Source organism: Hylaeus anthracinus, unplaced genomic scaffold (assembly GCF_026225885.1).
Source record: "Hylaeus anthracinus isolate JK02 unplaced genomic scaffold, UHH_iyHylAnth1.0_haploid 4, whole genome shotgun sequence".
In the NCBI taxonomy this organism is placed as follows: Eukaryota; Metazoa; Arthropoda; class Insecta; order Hymenoptera; family Colletidae; genus Hylaeus; species Hylaeus anthracinus.
Window position 1 is genome coordinate 11,844,507 of NW_026535289.1, and position 22,614 is coordinate 11,867,120.

The 22,614-nt window shown below is 41.3% G+C and overlaps 1 protein-coding gene and 1 long non-coding RNA gene across 3 annotated transcripts in view; one reads left to right on the forward strand and one right to left on the reverse strand.

Annotated features, from left to right (window-relative positions):
- The window catches only part of LOC128894982 (uncharacterized), a 127,534-nt gene extending 122,605 nt beyond the window's left edge, over positions 1–4,929 (forward strand). The window contains exon 3 of the long non-coding RNA XR_008461651.1: positions 2,636–4,929. This is a non-coding gene — a long non-coding RNA (uncharacterized LOC128894982). The remainder of the gene's footprint in view (positions 1–2,635) is intronic.
- Positions 1–22,614, reverse strand: part of LOC128894957 (uncharacterized) — a 43,183-nt gene that overhangs the window by 16,378 nt on the left and 4,191 nt on the right. For both annotated transcript variants that reach the window (XM_054157093.1, XM_054157091.1), the window contains exons 2-3: positions 20,581–20,896; positions 2,407–2,468 (exon numbers count right to left, since the gene is read on the reverse strand). In XM_054157093.1, the coding sequence (XP_054013068.1) occupies positions 2,407–2,468; positions 20,581–20,670 (152 nt within the window). In that variant the 5' untranslated portion in view covers positions 20,671–20,896. The remainder of the gene's footprint in view (positions 1–2,406; positions 2,469–20,580; positions 20,897–22,614) is intronic.

The following is a 22,614-nucleotide window of genomic DNA, read 5'->3' on the forward strand; positions in this document are numbered from 1 at the left end:
CTATTTTTCATTATACTTTCATTGGAAAAACTACCGATGTGTTGTCGAGGTTCCCCCGATAAAAATGAGTCCAAACACGACCACATTCAAACCACCTTTAATTATACATCATATGGCCTAATTTTGAATCACTATGAATTGCTTAAAATTAAAAGTAGTTCGAATGAGGTCGTGTTTGTACTCATTTTTCTCGAGAAAATCTCAGCTATGCGTTGACAATACTTTCGTTAAGATATCACGAAAGTTAAAGCAAAAAATCCAATATGCTATCAAAAGAACAGACAGTGGACGTGGACGACTAAACACGGTTCGTTCGCAATGTTTCAAGTCATTCAAGAAAATGTCAGGTGCTTCGTTGAAGAGGTTACCTAGTTCTCCGTTAGAAAACGTCATTAGCTCCAGGACGGTTCAATTCGTGGCAACAAGAACACGAATGACCGAAACACGACAGAAATCACGTGGTTCGGAGTGGCACGTCACACCACGCCGCACGAGAATGTGACCATTTAAGGTCGACTTCGCGGCTGACCGACGTTCTCCAAGCCAGAGCCATTGTTTAGATTGGATTCAGGTTCGAGAAGGTCCCAGGATGCTGAGGACTCCACTCGAAGGATCTCGAGAGCTTCGAAAATATCCTGGAGTTCCTAATGAGTGGCTCCCAAAGTATCGCGAAGAAAATAGACGCTGTACCAAAATGGCGAGTCTGAATAGAATCACGCGTCTTATTCTTTAAAATAAGTTTTGATGATTCTAATAAATTAAACTAATCGTTATTCTCTTTCTCAATTAACCCTGCAAGTAATTTCACCGTTTTAAAAATATTTCAATGAAAGTATTGCAATAAACAGCAATTGTCCATCCATGGATAAAATAAATACGTGATTATTATTTTCTTTCTCAATTAACCATGCAAGTAATTTTACAATTTTTTATTAAATATTTTTTATTAAAGCGTCCGCTAGTTTGAAAATGCGCTCGGCATTTCTCTTCGACGTTCGAATACTTTTGAACGGCAGTGTATACGGAAGAGGTAATAAAACACGAAGAAAATAACGTTTCCCATTACGTTACGCGACTGCAACACGTGAAATTTTCGTACGCCCCGTAACCGATTGCGCGCCGGACGTATAGGTGTGTCTGTAATTAACGTGAAAATCCGCACGGGGATCATTTATAGACTATTAGCATAGAGATAATGTTGCAAAACGCGTAGACAATAAATACTGGTGTCATGAAATTACGTAAACGCGACTGGGATAATTTACATAGTTGCGTTTTGCGCCGAACGAGACGCGGAATTGCTGTTGTTTAATATTTTACTATTCCCTCGTAACGTTTCGAATCGTATCATAGAATATTAATTAACAATTCAATTTTGGTAGAATCGTGTTTTAAATAACGATGATTTGCGTTATACAGAAATTTTTGTATGAAACTCTCTTCCCCTAATTTTTACCAACATTCAAGCATCAAATTGATTTAGATAGTTATATAAAATAAAATAAAATAAAATAAAAACAAAATAAAATAAAATAAAATAAAATAAAATAAAATGAAAAAATAAAAAAAGTAAAAAAAGTAAAAAAAAAATAAAATAAAAAATAAAATAAAATAAAATAAAATAGGGTATTTCTCATTCTCCGCTTGGAAATCATTTCGCCCATTTCGAGACCCGTCTCATGGCTCTCCGCCGTCTCTATTGTCGCCGAACGCCGTGGAATCGGTTTTATTTTCGGCCATAAAGGCTTCATTAACCAGAAACGAACGGAATTCGTTCGGACACAGTGTACAATCTATGATCGTCAACCGCGAAACGAACTCCTTCCCGGCCCATAAAGAGAAGCAGAAACGAGAATAAAAGTGTGTAATTAATGGACACAGGGCCAAGCTATTCGGAATTCTTATTATCTCGGCTGGTACTCGTCCTCGGTGTTATTAACAGCGCCGCAATTCCAGTCGAGGAGCGGGCAACTTTCCAACGGGCGCGCCTCTTAAAAACGACACTTAAATCCTGCTACGCGCCACCGATAAAGCTCCCGAACAAGCCCACCGATCCACTTAATTGTGTACCTATCCGCGATATTTTAAACGAACACGTACCTAACCGCTGATATACCTCGGGACTTTCGTTTGCGAACCGTCCTCATCGAAGAAACGTTCTATACGCTTTGGGGAAGTTTATCCGAGCCCAAAGGACGCGTCTATGTGTAGGGTCGTTTAGATTTCATCTGATTAACTCTGAAATACGGTGGCTTGCGAAAGCGTTCATTAATTACGTTAGGACGATTTTGGCAATTCTTCGCACCTTCCACGTAAGGATAGATAAAATTTTTGGAATCCTCCTCCTCCTCCTCCTTTCGTAAGATTTTACTTGACTTAAATAATATTCAATGTTTGAATAATTACCTCGTTACTCTCTGCGTCGCACCCCCAAGAACCGAGCCCTCTTCCTTTAGGCTTGGATAGATCTGAAACAAAGAAATTGAAACTATTAGTATATTTATTTTGAGAGAGATTTGAAAGAATATTTATTTTGATAGAATATTACTATTGGATGGGTGCTACTCAGCATATTATTGATTTATCTAGACAGATTGCTAGACTTTTATTGATTTAGTTATTTCTCTGTTGCCAGGCTTCTAGTTCGGTCGCACACGATGTATAGTAAAGATTGGATAAGTGCAAGACAGGATTCACTGGATGAATGCAAGATGACTCGGCGAGTGAGTAATACGACACTAACCGATTGATACGCTTCTGACGACTACTTCCTTTCCTCTGAGCTCTTTCTGTTTAACTCTCTGTCCTTTTCTACGTATGACTAGAGTCAAATGTAAACACGGAATAGAAACCTCGACTGGATAACCGCAGTGTTTCGGTCACGACTTTTGTACATTTTGTCTGACAACATACATTCAAAAAAACTTTCCTAACATGGTGGTACACACTTCGTCGCAGAAACAAAATCATCTGATTTATTTGGATGGACTCTTCAGTCACGGAAATATTGTTCAATTTATGAATGTTGTAGTTTCAAGTAGAAAATTCCGGAGCAACGTAAATCGAACTCGCTAACGAATCAACGTATACAAATTTATCTTGAGCCCACAGGTGAGCAAATGTAAACGCTCAACAAATCAAATAATTTTATTTCGAGTTGAGCGCGCTCTTAATATGGAAAAGGGGGATCGATCGTTCGTTGGGGAAAACATCCTCGTAGATTCCGATATTCGTGTCACAAATTAACGTAATTGATGTTCAGAAATTTACGCTTGTCGTTTCGCGACTGAATTTAAACACGCAATAATATTTTATCGGCACGAACGAACCTGCCGTCGAAGAAAACAAAACGAGCCCCATAGAAATCTACGAAAGCTAGACAAACGACTGCGAATGGTATGGTTTATCATCGCCGATGGCGATATTATACGCGAAATATCGCGCGAACGAATAGGAACCGTCGCTTTTGTCATTTGTATACTGATTAAATTAAATGTACCCTCGATTCGAGGCAATTACATTAACTTTGACCAAAAATAGGTTCGCGACTGAACTGCGTTATAAATGGAGAAATGGGACTCCAAAGTTAGGCTCCAAGTCTTTTACAGAGCTAACATCGGAGGATTTGAAAATTTAACAAACGCCTCGTGCGAGAGTCACGTGGCCAGGTTCATTAAGGGTGTCAACTGGATTGCTTCACAAAATTTTCCGATGTTAGCTTGAATCGATAACTAAATTAGACTTAGTTGCACTTCATACAATCCCCCTCTACCGATAAACCACAACTTTTCTGCCAAATTAAACTTGCAACCTTGAACTTGAACACCGTTCTTCGCCAGAAATTTACTAAAATCCACCTTTCTAATCAACTCATTCCTTAACAAATCCCCTCCGTGAACCAATTTTCACCACCAATTTCACCCCCGTTCTTATCTCGTCGCTGGCAAAATTCTCACAACTCGAAATAAGGTGGATTCCGATCCCATCGATGATCGGAACGATCCCGAGGCGAGTAGCCCCGAATTAGCTTAATCGACTCGCGTCGATGGATCGTTCGATCCTTCTTCCGTGTCGTGTCTTTGTAGGAAATTGGCTCCGGATTCCCGATGGTCTGAGAAGGACGCCCGGCGATCCTAGTTGTTAATGACTTGTCTACGTGCGGTGCTCGGTCCTCCCGGACCAGCTCTGCGTCGGTTGCAACCCGACTCACCGTGTAATCACGCGCGGGGCGAACAGGAGAAGGAGCTGATGCCAGCGAGGAATATTTCAGGCGCAACGACGCGGAAGAAAATTACGCGGGCTTCTTCCGGTCCCCTCCGACGCGCGGGAGATTTAAACGAGACGCGAGGACCGATCGGGGGAGAAACTCGTTCGAAAAAGCGTCATCGGTGCACTTTTTCGAAATTACTTTCTTGGCCTCTAGTTTCTGGTTGACAGGCTGAAGATACCGTTCTGATGTACGGAGAAATTAGCGAGTGGAATTTTGCATGGAATTTTTGTATTCTTTTATTATCATTTTTAGCGAGTTGCATGCTGAAGATAGTCGAAGTCTAGGGTTTTGCTCATCACTGGTTTGATGTTTCCACTGTGTATGATAATTCAATTGCAACGTGTTCCATTTTTAGTGGACCAAAAAGTGCACGTAACCCTGTTTATTCTCACTCACTCACGAATGCTATCAGAAAACAATTAAAAATTTCGACGTCCTTCTGTTAAAAACTAACGCTTCCCCATCGCTATCGAGAAACTTCACGCCGCAGAATCGAATGTAAAAAGAGCAACATTCCGGGAACCAAGGCGTGTGTATCGTTCCTCGCGTCGGCTCCGTAGGATTTATCTTCAAGGTCCTGGGAGATCTTGAATTGCGAGATGTTTGTTTCCTGCCGACGGAGAAACCTGGCTTCGGACGCGAAGGAAAAGCTGACACCGTTTCCCTCACGGCCGCGTCATCAATGGTGAAAATGGTTTAAAGGTCGACGAAATCCTGTTCTACGCCGGGCAGAACTGTGTGCTCGCGTGCAACTGTGTTTTCGTGCCAGCCGAGAAGACACAAAAGGGAATTATGCAACTCTCGCGGGCTGGGTACGCGAGTCGCGCTGATTGCGCAATCCTTCGACGCGAGCGCGACTCTGTTCTGTTTCCTGTGCATGCGGTTTTCCAGTACAAACTTTGCGAGGTGATACATCGTTGCAGATTCGTCGAGAGAGGGCCACCGCGCGTGTTTGACGAAACGTTGGGGCGTTCGGCGAAGTACGAAGCTGGGGGATCGATAAATTAGAAGATATTATTTATTTAGAAGAGCGGGAATGTTGGTCGGGGTAGTCGAAAGTTTCTTCGGGCGATATGTTAAAATACTGTCAGAGATACTGTTCATCTTAATTCTTTTCTTTTAATTATTTACAGAAATATTCACTCGTTGCTAAGAATTTTTGCGAATTCGCTCGAGAAATATTTCAGCACATGTATGTTTCCCAAACGATTGAAGGAATTACATCATTGTAACTCATAGTGATTTCTTCAAAAAGAAAAATATAATTATAATCGAAATGCAATTCTATAAGAGAATAATAGGAACCAGTTTCTGTTTTTTAAAGTATTCAAGGAATTACTTCCTGTAGCTCGAATCGAATAATTTCATTTAATAACAGGAATACAGGTATAATGAAAATACAATGTAATTAAAATACACTTCACTAATAATAGATGCCAGTGAATTATTTAAAATGTTCACTCGGAAATTTCCGTACAGTTTGCTGATGTTTCTCGATTGTTCTGAGAAATGGCAGGAACGGGAGCGGAAATGAGGACCACTGGCTCGAATTTCGCGACAGGCACGCGGGGCACTTTAAAATTTAAATGATCCTTGTCCGTCCGTCTATGCCACCTGTAAGTCCAATTTAATTTCGACCGTGGGCGCAGGGGATTGCGGGCTTTCGGCGGATTTTAATCTTTCATGTTTGTTAGGGTGACACGCTGACACGCGTGAAGGAATCAATTTTTGTGGGACAATGCCCGGAATTATATTCATACCGGGCCGCGCCGCCAGGCCGCTGAATATTTCAAAGTTCCCGCACCCTGCGGGTAATAACCGTATCTTTGCGTGCAACGCCGACTGCGAACCATCTTTTTTGACTTTATAACGCTCCATCGACTTTATGATCGGTCGTCGAAACGCGAGAACGGACTTCCTTCCGCGGGGCAACTCGACCGTTTGATTTAATTAACATACATTGTGGGAAAAGAATCTTTTCCCAGGCTCGGATTCTCCTATTTTTATTCTTTAACGTTTGTTCAATTCTTTTATTTTGTACGTTGGGGATAATTACATAATTCTTAGTTTGATTCATATTCTACATTATTTCATATGTAAGAATTGCACGAGGTATTCTCATGTTTTTCTAGGTGATCAGTATTGCAGCTAGAAGAGTAAATATTATTCGTATGAATTTTAACGTTCATCTATTTCGTTTATTCTTCGATTCTATAAATTTTCTATGTTGGGAATAATTATGTACCTATTTTGATTCATGTTTTAAATCATCCTTTTATTAAAGATCGAGTCGGTGTCTTTAGTTCCCTATCTGTTCAGTGTTGCGATTAGAAGGGTTAATATTTTGCCCGCCAAAAATTATATTCAAACACTTTAAAAGTAAATAAAAATATACCTCTCTTCTGGAGAACCATGCCCCCTTCTAAAGGAACCCACGCACTGTCTCCCCATGTCAAACAAAAACCACCCCCAATTCCAATGAATCTCACGAAAGCACGAATTCCCTTTTAAATTACAAATAAAAAATAAAATAAAATGCAAGATGTGCATTCAAGAGATCGATTCGTAAAATCCAGTTGCTCGATCCAGCACGAAGAAATTTAACCCGAGAATCTCGTCAACGAAATGGCACAGTGGTAAGGGTGCCCGAGGGTGAAGGGCCCTGAATGCAAGAATTTTTATCGACAGCCCGTGCTGGGAACACGGTCGCGTCCGTAGGAAGATCGTACACGTGTCGTTCCGCGGAGGTTTACATTGCAAATTCGTCGGGGAAGTTTGCCGCGGGGGCGACACACGCTGGCTGACGTCGGGGCTAAAAGTTGTGCTACGTCGATTAAATTACCGTCACAGTTGCCGACGCTCTCGAATTAGAGGCATTGTTTTGATACGTCACCGGGAAATTGTCGTCAACTCGAAATGCATCGCTGTTACCGAGCCAGGTCGTTCCGAAATCTGTCGTCCCCGTTTATGGTGACTACCAAAAATTAATTTTATGTGTCGATGGGTGGAACGAAGATTGAAATATTGCTTCGAAATATTGGTATTTAGAGTATAATAGCTTCCAAATTACCATTTTTACCATTTGTACCATTTGTACCATTTCAACAACTGGCCCCATAAATCCAAGTCATAGCCACTGCAATTCTCAAGAACAATTCCTGCTTCCAAATTACCATTTTTACCATTTTTATCATTTCCATAATTGACCCCATGAATCCCATTCACAGCCACTCCGATCGTCAAGAACAATTCCTCCTTCCAAATTACCATTTTTACCATTTCCACAACTGAACCCATAAATCCAAGTTATAACCACTGCAATGCTCAAGAACAATTCCTGCTTCCAAATTACCATTTTTACCATTTCCATAACTGACCCCATAAATCCAATTCACATCCACTCCAATCCTCAAGAATAATTCCTCCTTCCAAATTACCATTTTTACCATTTGTGCCATTTTTACCATTTTCCTAACTGACCCCTTAAATCCAATTCACACGCACTCCAATCCTCAAAAACAATTCCTCTTTCCAAATTACCATTTCTACCATTTCCAAAACGGTCCCCACGAAACGTAAACAATCGATCAGCCTTTTCAGAAGAAACGTCCAACGCGGTTACGTAAAAATACCAGAAAATTTGAGGTAACATCGAAGGCAAAGCGACGCGAGAAAATAATAAAATAGCGAACTCGCGTGGTATTAGCAAGGCGGTACGTTTACGTTCGACGATCGAGGGAAGGAGTTATTTCTTCCAGGAGTGCCATTGTGCGGGCACTCGATCTCGAGCACCGCCGCGGCTGAATTCCTCCTAGAACCCGTATTCCACGTTCCGTTTAAGCGCCACGCTACACAATCCTCAAGGAAACTGACAATATTTTCAGACGCCGCGCTCGATGGAACTCGAGATCCCGGTCGTCGTCTCGTGGCGCGATATTCGGACGGCGGAACGCTCGAAAGCGATAAGTCCTACCGTCGTAAAACTTTATTATTTACCCGGGAAGCGTGAAGAAATTTCAAAAGAGCTGGAAAACGCGGGCTCGTAAAATTTTCATAAAGCACGAGTCAATCGTTCCGGGAAGCCACCAACTTTCGGTATCTCGCTGGAGGGATACGCGACTCGGTCGAATTAAATCGTTGAATGCTGGTGGAAAAATGGACCCCGATTATGCCTTTCAGCGAATGGAATTCGTCTACTTTTTGGATCTTCTCCTTCGGCGAATCTTAGTTTCCTTTGCTGATACAATAACAAAATAAAATCGAAAAATTGGGGGTTCGTGATTTCTCAGTTGAAAAAATGGCCCCCATTTGGCTGTGATTTCCTTAACCCTTTCCTTATCTCTGTTCAATCCAGACGAAGCTTTGCGTAGATACTCGTCTTTTTCTAAGAGGAAGTGTATTAGCTACAACCACCGACCTTTAATTTTATTTTTAACACGGCGTAACAAACGAAACGATAGTGCAAGAAGGCGAGTATGAATTATGTATTTAATTTATTCCTGAAGAGGACCTGACGTAAGGTCGAAACGTGGGATGAATATTAAACGTAATGTTCACGGGAGAAGAATTTTCGCCGACCAAATCGAATCCGCTGTTGTAAACAAAGAAGAAGGTGTGTGACCTACATGCGAATCATTTAATAATACTAAAGAGAAAAAAAAAAAGAAAACATCGAAAGATTTCTCAGAAAGCAAAGGCTCGAAAACGCGAATACGATTTCCGCGGAATCCGAAGCGGTAACGGATTAAATTGTTGACAGTCGAAATAAAGCGATTAATATTCAAGAAACTCTGAGCGGGAAATTAAATTTCCAGCTTTCGCGATTGAATTCCGCCGTGGATAAATTTAAACTGCCGCTATTTGAATTTCAATTATGTTATTGATTTCCGTGAAATTTGAATTTCAATAAAAACACACGGAGATGAAAAAACACAAGTGAAAATCGAAACAACGTTGCTTTCTGGGGAAACGAATCACCGAGTCAAGGTTATTCGTTTATCGAACGACGCTGCTCCGAAACTGTCTACGAAGATCGCCGCGACGGAAGCGAACACGAGGACCGGGAGGCGTGCGCTCGTCGAGGGTCGCGTTTAGTGCCGATAAAAGTGCTAAGAAGCTTAAATCAGTCCGACGTATTATGAGGCCAGCTGACGATCATTAATACTTTACGTTCTTCCGTGTTGCCGATCACGTTCTACGGGTTTCCAGGGAAAGACACAATGAAACTTTCACTGGCTATTAATAATTCAACGACGTAGGTTGCTCGAGCTTCCTACGACGTTTTACGTGCCTTCGGTAAAGATTCAATTACCACTGTGAGAAAAAGACACCCTTCTGTCGCCATTATCTATTCTGAGGAGAAAAGAGAACCTGCACGAGTCACGAGACGATATTAATGCAGTTATCTGTATTCAGTTCGCTAGAAATCATGTGGGCATTTAAACCGTAACGTAATACATTTCGAGGAGAGAAAAGAAATTTAATGCTGAGAGGAAAATACTGTCCACGTTCTACTTATTCGTGCTACTGCAACTTGTTGTACACTTTCAAGAGTTCTGTAACAACTGTATCTTTAAAAAAATTAAATTATCGTTTAAATGAATTCCGTTCTCCAAATATCGCAACAAAAGAGTTGCGAAGAATTGAGAGAGTTTAAACAGAAGTTTTGTCACGGCAACACGCCAGTAACAGTTCTGCGACGATAATTAAAATAATATTCAGGAAACATCGTCGGGCTTAATAAAGAGGACGCTTCGAATCGAATACAGCTGCGCTCGGAGTCTTGGGGACGCGTAACATCGAAGACCGTGACACGGTGACTCGTTGACATTGTTGCTTGAAAAGCAATTTTATTATTAAGGCAACGCGAGGAGAATATTAACGACTTCGCTGCGAACCAGCGAGCAAACCTTGCCTCGCTTTACGTAATCGCTGTTCAACGAAAGCTACACAATGTTGGTAGCGCGGAAGATTAATTCCTTCGAACGGTCGCGGATGTTTGTCAGCTGATGATCGATGAAACTGAAACAGAGACAGCTACGTAGAAGATATTTCAAATTCGATGACTTCCCTGGCGTCGATAACGGAAAACACCGTTTGCGAGGGAAATAATCGTTCCCACGAGTTTCCACAAATTTCAAATAACGAACAGATTTTTGTATGCTGTATTGAGAAATGTGCGAAATAATGTTTGCACTAAAAACTATGAAATAATTTCTAGTTAATTTATATGAATAGCTCTAGATATAATTGCTTAAAGTGTGAAATAATTTATATTTCCTTTATATTGAATTATATTAAATAACGTTTTCAGAGGCGGTGCAAAATCGAAACTTGCATTAGAAATGACCAAACCTGGTTATAATATAATAATTAGTGGCGAGGAATATCGACGAGGAAAAATATTACGCAAATATTTTTTTGTATTCTGTGATATTCTTGTTCAAAGGGGCGAAAACTATCCTCGAAATTTTGAACGAAATACCTACTTTAATAAAATTTCTGAAGGACTAACAGAGACAGAAGAAACTATTTAGTACAACAAAGTTTGATTTTCAACGAACGACATGAACTAAATATAAACGGTTCGAAGACATAGGTGGCTCCACTATTTAATGCACGGCCATTTTGGTGCACTTTAGTGTCTTTCTCCGTCTGCCTCATCCCTCGATTCAAGTTTAACGCCGTAAACGCCATTCCACGGCAGAATATCGCGACTAAATACTACTTAAACCTTTCCACGTGAATGTCCTCCGAGTTCGCCTATTTTATTCAAAATGGCGGCCCTGTTACCGGTCCCGCGAAGTATATCTCATCGAGAATTGGTTGAATCCGTACGACGTCCCGAAGGTGTTAATATTTCTTGCAGCCCGGTGGAAAGAGGACGAAGGGGAGTTTTAGAGAAAGATGGGAGGGAAACGACGTCGCGGAGGCGCGCAGCTTTCGCACGCGTGCGACTGACGTATCTGGTGCTTATTACCCGGTAACACGAAGATTGCATAAACACGTACGTCGCGTATTTCTGGAGAGGTGAGTAACGCCGCTCTTTTTACGCCGGAAGGACACGGACGTGTGTCTTTTATGCGGGGCACACGGGGCGTCTGTTTGCGCTGAAAATCTTCCGTCGCGACGCGGAATATCAAGGACGCTAAACTGGGGCCGTACATTTTAACGTAACGGTCGTCGGAAATCCCTGAAAGCCAGCCGGAAATGTTATATTCGCGATAAAAATTCGATACTTAATGCACCACTCGTCGTGTTTGAGAAAAGGAAATTATTCGTAAATCTCAAATTATCTCCAAATGTATTATTACTAGACTACGGATCATTATGCAAAATAAAATGTTCGCGAACGTGCCTACAAAAAATTGAACCTAAACAGAAATTTATTTTATTCTGCAAATATCATAACATGAACTTTACTTTCAATCTTCTTTACATTCTCGCATATTGTTTGCATTTTGTAGTTTCTTGCACTTTTAAATTTCTTATAAATGCATAAAGATCCGCAGTATAATTATCACATGATAAATCCTCAAGATATACCTTCGGAGTGAAAGAAGTAATAAAAGACACCGTAGTGCGCCAAAATGGCCACCATAGTCGACTCTTTAACCGGCAAAATTCGAACGAACCGCACCCACGTTACTTGCTCGCGCTGTTTCATATTACACGTTCGTAACGTTAGGTCTGGGTCAACTATCTTGTGTTAGGTCTTGTGTAACCAGAACCTGGTTCTCGAAGCCTGTGTCCATATCTAAACTGGCATATCTACACGTATGGACAGAACTAGAAGTGGAAACGCAACTTTTTAACGAGTCGCGTCTCGAATTCTAGGTCTCGACTGCCTGGCTAATTGACGGCACCCTTTTATGCACACATAATCACTAGTATTAGAAACGAGTGGGGTTAGGGAACGAATTGTTGAAGTCCTCGTTTCCATATGTCACAATAGAATTACATCGCAATTCCTTTACAATTTACGTCGTCAAGTTTTACATCGACGTTTCGCCTAAAGTGAATAAAGAAAAATGGAATTTCGTTTTGCTTGGTTATTCCCTCGATCGGGACCGTCATCTTGCGACTCCTGTGCGTTCGATACCGTTCGACGTCCGAAAAAAGTATCGCACTAGCAACTATGAATATTCATACGAGAAAAATACAGGTCCCTCTTCCTCCTTGTTCCTCTTATTCGGATCTGAATGTGAATATTAATGGTTCGTCGACGCGAGGACTTCGAAATTTTTGCATTTTAACCCCATTTGTCTCGAAAACCAGCGCTCAGAGAGGGTGAGCGTTTCTTAAATAGCTCGATGGTCCGTTCGAACAACGTGCTTCTATCTCTGGTTGCCTCTTTGGAATCTTCGATGGAATTCGCAATTTCTCATATTTTTATCCTTATCGTGTCTCGGAGTTAATTACGTGGTCTTCATTGCAAACGTCAAGCAGCCACAGAGGAATGTAAACGTTCCGTAAATACGTTGCGAGATAAGAAGTGACTAAACAAGTTTGGGAAAGGTTGCTCTAGACGAGGCCTGGTAAAATTCGGTGTCAATTGCAACGCTTTAATCGCTTCTGTACTCTAAACGCGCATAAATCTCTGATACTTCTATCAACGCGTGCAACTTGATCGTGTCACGAATTTCGACTAATCAACGTCATACGTATTCGAACACGAACGATAAATCAAGCGAGGCATGCTGTCGTTGCTGCCGTATACGCATCCACCGTATTTGCAAATTGAAATTGTTGTTTCCTGAAATAAACTTCGGTAAACAGATGTAACGTTGTTCGACTGCCATGTAAATACATTTAGTGTAACGATGTGAACGTTAATCAAGTCTGCAGAAGGCCAAAACGTGTAACGAAGTCTCGATAAAATCGTTAGGAACAAATTGAGCCAAACAATGACAGCACTGTCCCGTTTACACGCATAAATGTATGAAAATTATTAGCCTCTGTTCTTTTATAATTATTATTATGTATTCTAAAGTGACCTGCGATTTTATTAAACGAAAAAACATCACTGACTCACCTATACGCTTATGTGAATAAAAATGATTACCTCTGATTAATGTCTTGGCAGATAAAATTGTGAAACACGATATTCCAAGATAAAATTGTTTTGCTTCTTCTGAAATTATTATCATGGATACTAGAGTGAACCACAATTTTATTAAACCGAAATATTTAATTAGTCTTACATATATTTTTATATACGTAACTTCGTTGGTCAAATGTGCTCGAATAAAATCGTTCGGAGAATTCCAACGAGCAAATTTGAAAGGCAAATGTTTCATTTTAGCTTGCGTAATCGTCCAGGTGTCATAAAAGTCGTCAAGATCTCGGACGTTAAACGATGACAATATTTGCAACAGTAATGGTCGCCGACGCGTTAACGGTGTTCTGTTAATGATTCGAACGAGGTCGGATCTCGATAGATCCTCCGTCGACTCGAGCGCTTTTCGACGCGATCCAAGGAGATACGAACGACGGTCGCGAATTGCCATGACGTCAGGTGATCGTTCAGCTTAAGGATTTTACGACTACCCGTTACGTGTCGCTTATCTTGTTCTTTTTTATTATTTCTTTTTCGAGATTTATTTAACTCCAGCGTAGCAGTAAAAGGAAATCGATAAATAATTTAGATCACTGTAGGAAAACTGTGTTCCTGTTGCATTTTTTTTTTTTTTTCAAACATAAATCCAAACATAATCAAATATTTTTTTAAATTCGGTTGATATTAAATGTAAAATGTCCCTACCACGATTTTATCGATTTCATTATTCATGATGCCATTAATATCGTCGCTTAATCGTCTTCGTACAAATTAGGGACAATTAAGCCAGTCCACTTTCACCAACTTCATTCGTGAACTCGTTCACGCCTTTCCTGTTCCAATATGGCGGATGACTTAGGGATAACGTTCGACCCGCAATCTTGGCATCGATAAATTAAACAAAGGTTGTCAAACACGCCTCGATGGTTTCGCGGAGATACTACTCGCGCCGGTTGTTTTCGTGTTCGCCTTTAATTCTCCGTTATCTTCGTGGACGCGTTAAGATTGCTCGAAACCTACAACCTCCGATCGCCCCGGGGTGCGGCCATTTCCGGTCTTCGCCAGCCTCCTTATCGCGCCCGGCGTTCGCACTTCGCACGAGTTACACGCGAGAAGCATCGCACGCTTTGCACGAGCACGCTTCGGAGATGGCCGCGACATTCGAATAAACAAATTTCTAATTAAGAGCAAAATAGTCGAGTAAATTGTCGTTCGTCGTTCGTTGAAACGAAAAGTTGAAGATCAAGCGATAAAGCGAAATATCCGATGAAAAATAGAGTATTTAGGCCGTTTCGCCGAGCGAGAATGTTTTGTCGATCGATGTCCCGTTCCTCGTTGTGCGACACTCGAGTCGGATCGGTCGATTTTTTGTTTAACATTACTTCGTCCGTGGTATCGACCGGCGTTCGAACGTGCGTAGTCGCGCGTTTTGTTCCTTTCGTTTCTGTACGACTCGTCTAACGAATTATTATTGAAACCAATTTCACGATGAGAATTTCATTCGTTGCGTGTTATTCGAATAGGATCGTGACTATCTTCGCTCCGATTCGCGTTCGTGGCCCGCCTTTCTCGATCGTGCCGAGCGAAAGAAAAGAATCGAGAAGCCGAAACGGGATTCTGGTCGCTCGAGGCCCTCGTGTTCCAGTTTTGGAGCCTGGCACGAGGGGAACGAGGGGAGAGGTATGCTCGCAATGTGCGTGTTAAAATTACTCCAATATTTGCGATCGACTGTTCGTTTTGTTAAAATGAATGGAACGGCCCCTCGCGTTTTATGGATTTGTTTTTTCGTCGATATTTTCGAGCCGGTTGAATTTAATTGACAGAACAGAGATAAGGGGAGAAACTCCTATTTAAATAAAAATATCGACCGCCGAATGAACGATAAATCTTTCATTGGTCTGCTTTCTATTGCTCCGCTTTGTGTGCTTTTTCTTTATTTTTTTATTAAGTACTGCACGGGGTTTGAAGCGTAAGTTAGAGTTGAATAAAAAAAAAAATTGGTTCGTAATATTTAGATACACGGTGTTTGGGACGACTATATCAATACTGTATTATTCGATTTTTTTTTTTGGTCTCATTAACTTTAAAGTAGGTAGGATAAGAATAAAATTCGTAAGAAATTGCTGTCCAAAAATGGTCCCTACTGCGTTTGGTAGAGACCGAGTGTGAAACTTTGCTGAAAAGGAAATCTAATTTCTATTAACGTCGCTGACAGTGTGTAATTATTCCTGATTGTCGTGAATCACCGCGAAACACGTTGTAACTACTAGCTGTCGATGATACGCAATTTAGCAATTCGAGGTCGCGGTACTTGATTGCACTGTTCCTTTCATCGGAGATGCAGCGAGAATAGCAATTTCAGTTTTCTTCGACGATACTCTGCTATTAGGTATCGATATAGCAACTAGGAAAAGCGGATCGAGTAGATCGTTCTGAAGTTATGCCTTCTGAGCTTGGTAGAGCGTATGTCCTTGCATTTACTTGTTCGTTTTTTGATTCGGAACAACTTTTTCCTTAGCGACAATGTTGTCCGAGGCTTCGTTGAGAAGATATTAACAGAAAGACCTCGACCAATCGGAGCGCGAGTACCCCGGTGGGCGGTAGCAGTGGGCGTGGCAATGCGCTCTGATTGGTCGGGGTTTTCTGTTGATATCTTCTTAACGAAGCCTCAGACAACATTTTCGCTGAGGAAAAAATTGCTTCAAGTCACCTCCCCGAACCATCCCTTCCAAGGACCTCCAACATTTTTGGGACACCCTGTATAATTCAATATTTAGATATTAAAAAAAAAAACGTTTCTTTTTTTGTCCAAACAAAGAAATAAAATTATTTTCCGAGCAAACTCGTACAATGTATAAATTATGCCTCCAATACAAGAGTTGCCAATAATTGAGAATCGAGGAGCCTAAGGACTAACAGTTTCCTCCAAAGAATTCGAGAAAATCGCGGTCCGTGAATTACCAAAGCTGCTTTATTTATCGATCCTCCCTCCTCCCCATTTACATTAAAATCTCGGCGATGAAGAAGACTCGGTCCAGCGAATTCGCGAAGCATAGATCACAAGGCGGAATTGGTTTAAACCGATTAAAAAAAGAATGTTTCCGGGAAAGGGCTTTAAACTCGCAGGAAGAGAAGCGTTCGTCGGGGCCGAAGTTTGCGCAACGTTTCCTCGGAGGCCATACGAATTGCGTTAATGAACGCGGCCCATAAATCGTCCAAGAAACTCCCGGAGTTCTTCCAGGACACGGGAAGCTCCTGTTTTGCCTGGCAGAAGCGTCGCGCAATCCGATTAAAAACTGCAACATTAAAGTTTGTTTTGTAGCGCGCACGAACGCGTAATTAACCTTTAACGCGGCGAGTAGTTTTTCTTGGGTCCGCGACATCTGCTAGCAACGTTAAGTGCGAATTATATAAGAATGACTAACGGCCGCGACAGCCTGCAGGCGTTTCTCGCCCGAGACACCGGCGATAGCCACTGAAAACACATGCGAGCAATTACGGAATCGATTTATAGTTCGCAACGGGGGAATCGCTAACTGGCCGACGAAAGTGTCACGCGTGTTGTTCGAGAATTCGCGGCTGGTACGCGTAGCGCGATTAGCGGATTTTAGAATATTGAATGTTTGGAAACGGTGACAAGGAAGTTCGGTATTTAAAAACAAGTTCCGAGGTTCTTCAACGTTTACGTCTTCACTTATCAATGCTATTCAATTTTTTCTTGATCGGACAAATTACGCATCGTATTCCTAACATCAAATTTAATTTCGTCAGATGAATCGATAATTTTTTTTCGACCACATAACCACCTCAATAAATAACTCCTTAGAAAGCAAAATATTTCTGTTAATTATCCACTCTCCACATTGATAAAACAATTCATATGGAAACTATGTATACACCCGACGAAGAGTCCTCGCTTAGGATTAAACGAGTACATAAAGTCTCTTTTCGAATCCTAGAGGGTGGAAGCATAAATAAACGTTTGGGAGAAAAATCGTCGCGGTCGTTCCCCGGTTTTCCGGCTGCGGCAGATAAAAACGGGGCGGGGGAGGTGAGGCTGGCGAACAGTTAATAAACATGTGCCGGCCTCGGGCTCGATTTTTCCTCCTTCGTCGGTTCTTGCGCAACCGTAAATCCTTGACGGCGCCGCCGCGTTTTCTCATTTAGCAGCGAACTTATCGCGCCGCGTCTAATTGATCCTGGACAGCCCGTGAAACACCGGCTGCCCCCCTCGCCGTTGCCTCGAACCGCGATCTATCGATCACCACCTGTTCCCACTCGCTTGTTTTCGCCGCGCCGAACGATTCCACCGATCCACCTACTCTTCCTCTAACGTGTTAGCGACGACTCGACGATGCGCATCGCGTTAAGGAAGGCATTCTAATCTGACGCCTTTGAACCACCAATCGTTTTTCACGTTTTTCTCGTTGATAGAGACGTCAACTGCTCGACTCCAAGGGATCCGTTCAGAATTGCGACAATAGAGAAGGTGTTGATTTTATTTTCGGCCGTGTAACGGATGTTGGCGACGGTTAGACTTTTCAAGATTTGATGAAACTGAGATTGTATTTGGGAAATAGGTGAATCTCTATTTATTTTTATTGAAATTCATTCATGAACGCAATTATATAAAAATGAGTGCCATTTTCTATATCCTAATATTCTGTAACCTTATTTCTGTCCCTGAATCTCCATCTATTTTTATTAAAATTCATTCATGAACACAATTATATAAAAATGAGTGCCATTTTCTATATCCTAATATTCTGTAACCTTATTTCTGTCCCTGAATCTTCATTTATTTTTATTAAAATTCATTCATGAACCCGCTGATATAAAAAGCAACGCTCGTTATCATTTTCCCATGGTTAGTAAATTCCAATAAGAAAACGTAGCTATTTCTGGTATTTGAACAAAACATTTACTCACGCTTTTGGTATGTAAGAGTAAACGTCTGGCGGCACAGGCTCGAATGCCAACGATAAGCACGTTCCGTTGCTGGAATTTATTATTACAACTTATGACCAGAATTTGTGACCATTTATAATCAACTTGTGACCAGAATTATCACGATACTGTTACATGATAGTGTTACATGACAGTGTAACACGATACTGTAACATGTTATTGTAGCATGTTACTGTAAAATTTTACTGTAATATGTTACTGTAATATGTTACTGTAATATGATAGTGTAATACCACGTTATTGTATCATGTCACTGTAACATGATAGTGTAATACCGTGTTATTGTAAAATGTTACTATAATACCATGTTACTGTAACATGATACTTTAACATGATAGTGTAACGTGATACTGCAACATGATGGTGTAATATGTTACTGTAACGTGGTACTGTATAAATTACGTCACGTTGGCCACGGTTACGTAAACTTTCGTTACAAGTTGGTCACCGTGCAAATGACTTTTTCTAACTCGGCTGAACGCAAATGTGTTCATCACGTAACCGTGCCCCGTGGTGCGTTTACACGAAACCATGAAAACAACGAGTACGTATCGACCTCACCCCCGAAACCGCCCAGTGGCTCCTTCGAGCCGCTAATCAAAGCGAAACACGTGATAATTAATTACTTTTCATTTGCAATGGACCCATTATTCCGCTCTGCATTTCGCATGATGGGTTACGTAACGGTGAACGTTACGTGTGCCGACTCATTAGCGTGCTCGTTACTCGTGCATTAAAGTTTCGACCGACGTTAAATACGTGGAAGAGACTGACAAATAAACTTAACAAATAAACAAATAAACTAAATTTTTGATACGAAACACACGCGATACCATGGATAAGTTTTCATAAGTAGGTAGACGTCCTTTATAAATTACAAACAGTGCATTCTGTATATATTTTTTTAAAACATTGTAAAATCTCTTGGATCGAACCTTAATGTGTGTACAGAGTGTCCCTAAATAATACATGCACTGTTATTTCTTTTCTTCTTCCACTTGAATATTAATTATGTTCGAATGAAAATTGAAGTCATAATCATACGTACTGTGTATGTATACATTTTTTTTAGGAACACACTGTAACTCTTTCTGTGACAGTGATTCAATACATGGAACATCGCTGAGTCCAACCCTCATACTTTTATATAGAAAACTCCTTTATGGTTTAAGATAAAATTAATAACGGTACTTGTCAAGTAAAATTTGTTCTTGACTCGTTAGTAAACCACGATATTTTCCACGAATCGAAAGAAACCGGAACGATTGGAATAATGTCGCTACGGACCCATTGGAAAAAATAATATATATATAAAAGTCGAGTGAGCATTAACTGGAACAAATACATCGAGTTTTTCAAGCGGCCCGTGAGTTCGCCATTCGATTACAATAAAACACTGATTACTAGGGGCTAGCCAGCCGATGAATTAAAACATTAAAATGGAAAACGGTATTCAGGCCAGAGTGAAATGTTTGTTATCGGAGAATGGGAGTTTATTAACTCCATAAATACGTGCCACTTCAACGGCGAAACGATCGAGTTATCGGCTGGCCGAAGTTGGAACCGTACGTTCCCAAACAAAACGGATCCCCGGTTGGTACGTACACGTTTACGCGACTTCCGCGACTTTTTGCAGATGGTAGCGTCACGAATTCGCGTACATCACGTCACTCGGTTAATTAGCAATTACACGCGTATACGCGTGTCTCGGATTCCAAATTAGTAGTTCGTGCCTGATGCGCAATGATAAATCCACGTCACACGCGTAGTGGCTCGAGTGTAACGTAATCGAGACGATGTTGAATGTACATCATTCGTCGAATAAAAACAGATCTACTTGATTTTATTCGATAAATAATGTATGAATATTTTTTATTTCTCATTGAGTGCTTAAAATTTTGATATAAATAAAGAATCAACAGCTTCGAAGATACACCGTTGGACGAATAAACATAATCGATCGTTATTCAACGAATAAAAATAAATTCACCTATTTCTACCTAACCAATAACACATGAATATTCCTCATTTTTCTTTCAACGCTCTAAATTTCGATTAAAATCAAAATTAATCTCATCCCCCGCCCCCCAAGTCAACATTTTGTACTCGTTCGAAGAATTTGGTTCTTTCAAAGCACAACGAGAATATCTTCCTACCCCTAAGCATTATTCGCAGTCGCTCAAGCTACTCCCGGAGCGATTTTTACGACTTCCCGAGACCGTCGCATCTCGAATCTGGAATCCGACGCGAAACAAAGATAAATAGAGAATGTTTATCCACATACCCGGTGCGCGCAACGGACGAAGACCCGATCCAAGGGCGACTTGGAGTCCTGAGCCTTGGTGGTCTTCTCCTTGCACCACGCTTGGCCCATTTTTCTTCTTATCCCGCTATTATCGCTCCACGCCCGCCACGCGGCACTGCCCTCGTCGTTTCTTCCTCGATGCGACCCTTCTCTCACCGATAACACCGGATAATGTAGGCCATCTTAAGACCCGTTCCACGTGACCTGCCGCAACCGGTATGCCTCCTCTCTCGGCTCCGCCGTGCCCACCGGCTCTCGATCAGGCGTTGTTCGTCGTTGACCTTTTCACGGACCGCTGCGAACAAAAATCGGAGGAATCGGTAACGGTTCGAACTTCGTCGCTGTGTCTCCCGAATTTCTTCATAATCTCCAAAATATTTCACGAACGACCGAGTAATCTATCGTTTTAATTTTACGCGCAAATATGTTTGCACGATATTCTGGACAAACGAATAATTTAATATTTTTCAAATTTAATATTATCAAAATCAGATAAATTTAATATTTATCAAATCAAAGTCTCTCCGACGCTCTCCGAGTGTTAAATTTCGAACGCTTCTACGTGCCACAAATTCGAGTACGATCCTCGAACGAGAAAGCATCGCGACTTTCTCTCGCGTTACATTCAGAAATTAATAATCGCGCGCGTTATGGTAAACGGCGCCGCATAGCGCACTCCCAGGCGTCCGTACCGAGGCTCGCGTTGTACCTTTTCCTGAACGGGTGACCTTCTGTTCAATGATCATCCGTTGAATGCCAGAACACACCCTTTTAACGGTGCATTACAGCGACGCGTAACGTCACCGCCGCGTCGGGCCAATTGTCCCCGGTGAACTGGAATTCAACGTTTCGCGCTAATTTCCGTCGACTCGTAAAATGTACGCAGCCACGGTGCTCGACGAATCGCGGCGAAGATCGAGGAACGAAACACGGGAAACAATAGACCGCGAAATCGCGATGCTTCGACCCATCGAACGTTGTAAATCAACCGCGTATTTGAAAGTCGGCGTACTCTCGTTACCATAAACGCTCGACGGATCGTATTTCAGCGCGACGAACGGCCCGGCGCAAATCCTCTGATGCAAGCCGCGTAACAATGAAAAATACCAGAAATATTCGAACTCCTATAACTCAATTTCGAACGCCGCCGAACCCGGGAAACGTCTTTGCTTGAAAGTTATGTATTCAAATGTTCCGAATGAATTTTATTTTCTATAATGTGTGTTTATATCGGATACTCGAATACGTTGATTTTGTATGTTGGTATATATTGACATAGATCCAGGAAATTATCGATATGATTCGACGAATTTCGTAATTTCTACTTTTGAAATTGATGAATTGAATGGAATTATTCATGAATGAAGGTTGAGGTATTATTCCTGTAATTTAACTCATTCATCATTCTAGCAGAAACTCGGATAGAAAATAAGACATTAAACAGTTTTAGACTCGTGTTTACTTCAGACAGTGAAAGTTTCCTTATTCAAGGCTCTCGAGTCGCTCACGAGGAACGATAGAAAGTCTTCTTTTCCTGCAGACTTCGAACTGAAGATTTTCCCGCATCCGAATGACTCGACAATGAGACTAGGAATAGTAGAAATAAATTGATTTGTCAATAATATCGATTCTCTGTTACGGAATCGATGGACACTGGGATAAGCTGCCGTACTTCGTGTCATTATAGAGTTTGAGTATGCTAGTCAAAGTTTCACAAAGAAGAAACATAAATATGGGTATCATGAAAAGATCTAGACGAATGCGTCACTGGAAGGAAATAAACATGAATGTCGTGTGATTTAGCGATCGAAATTGGTAGATACTGAGATAAATTGTCGTATTTCGAGTAATTTTAGAGGTTGAGTATGCTAGTCAAAGTTTCACGAAGAATCCATACGAACATCGCATCATTAGAAAAAATAAACACGATGGACACTGAGATAAACTGTCGTATTTCAGCGATCATCTACCCAATCGCTCCCAAACATCCTCAAACCTCTTCCAAAAGATTCC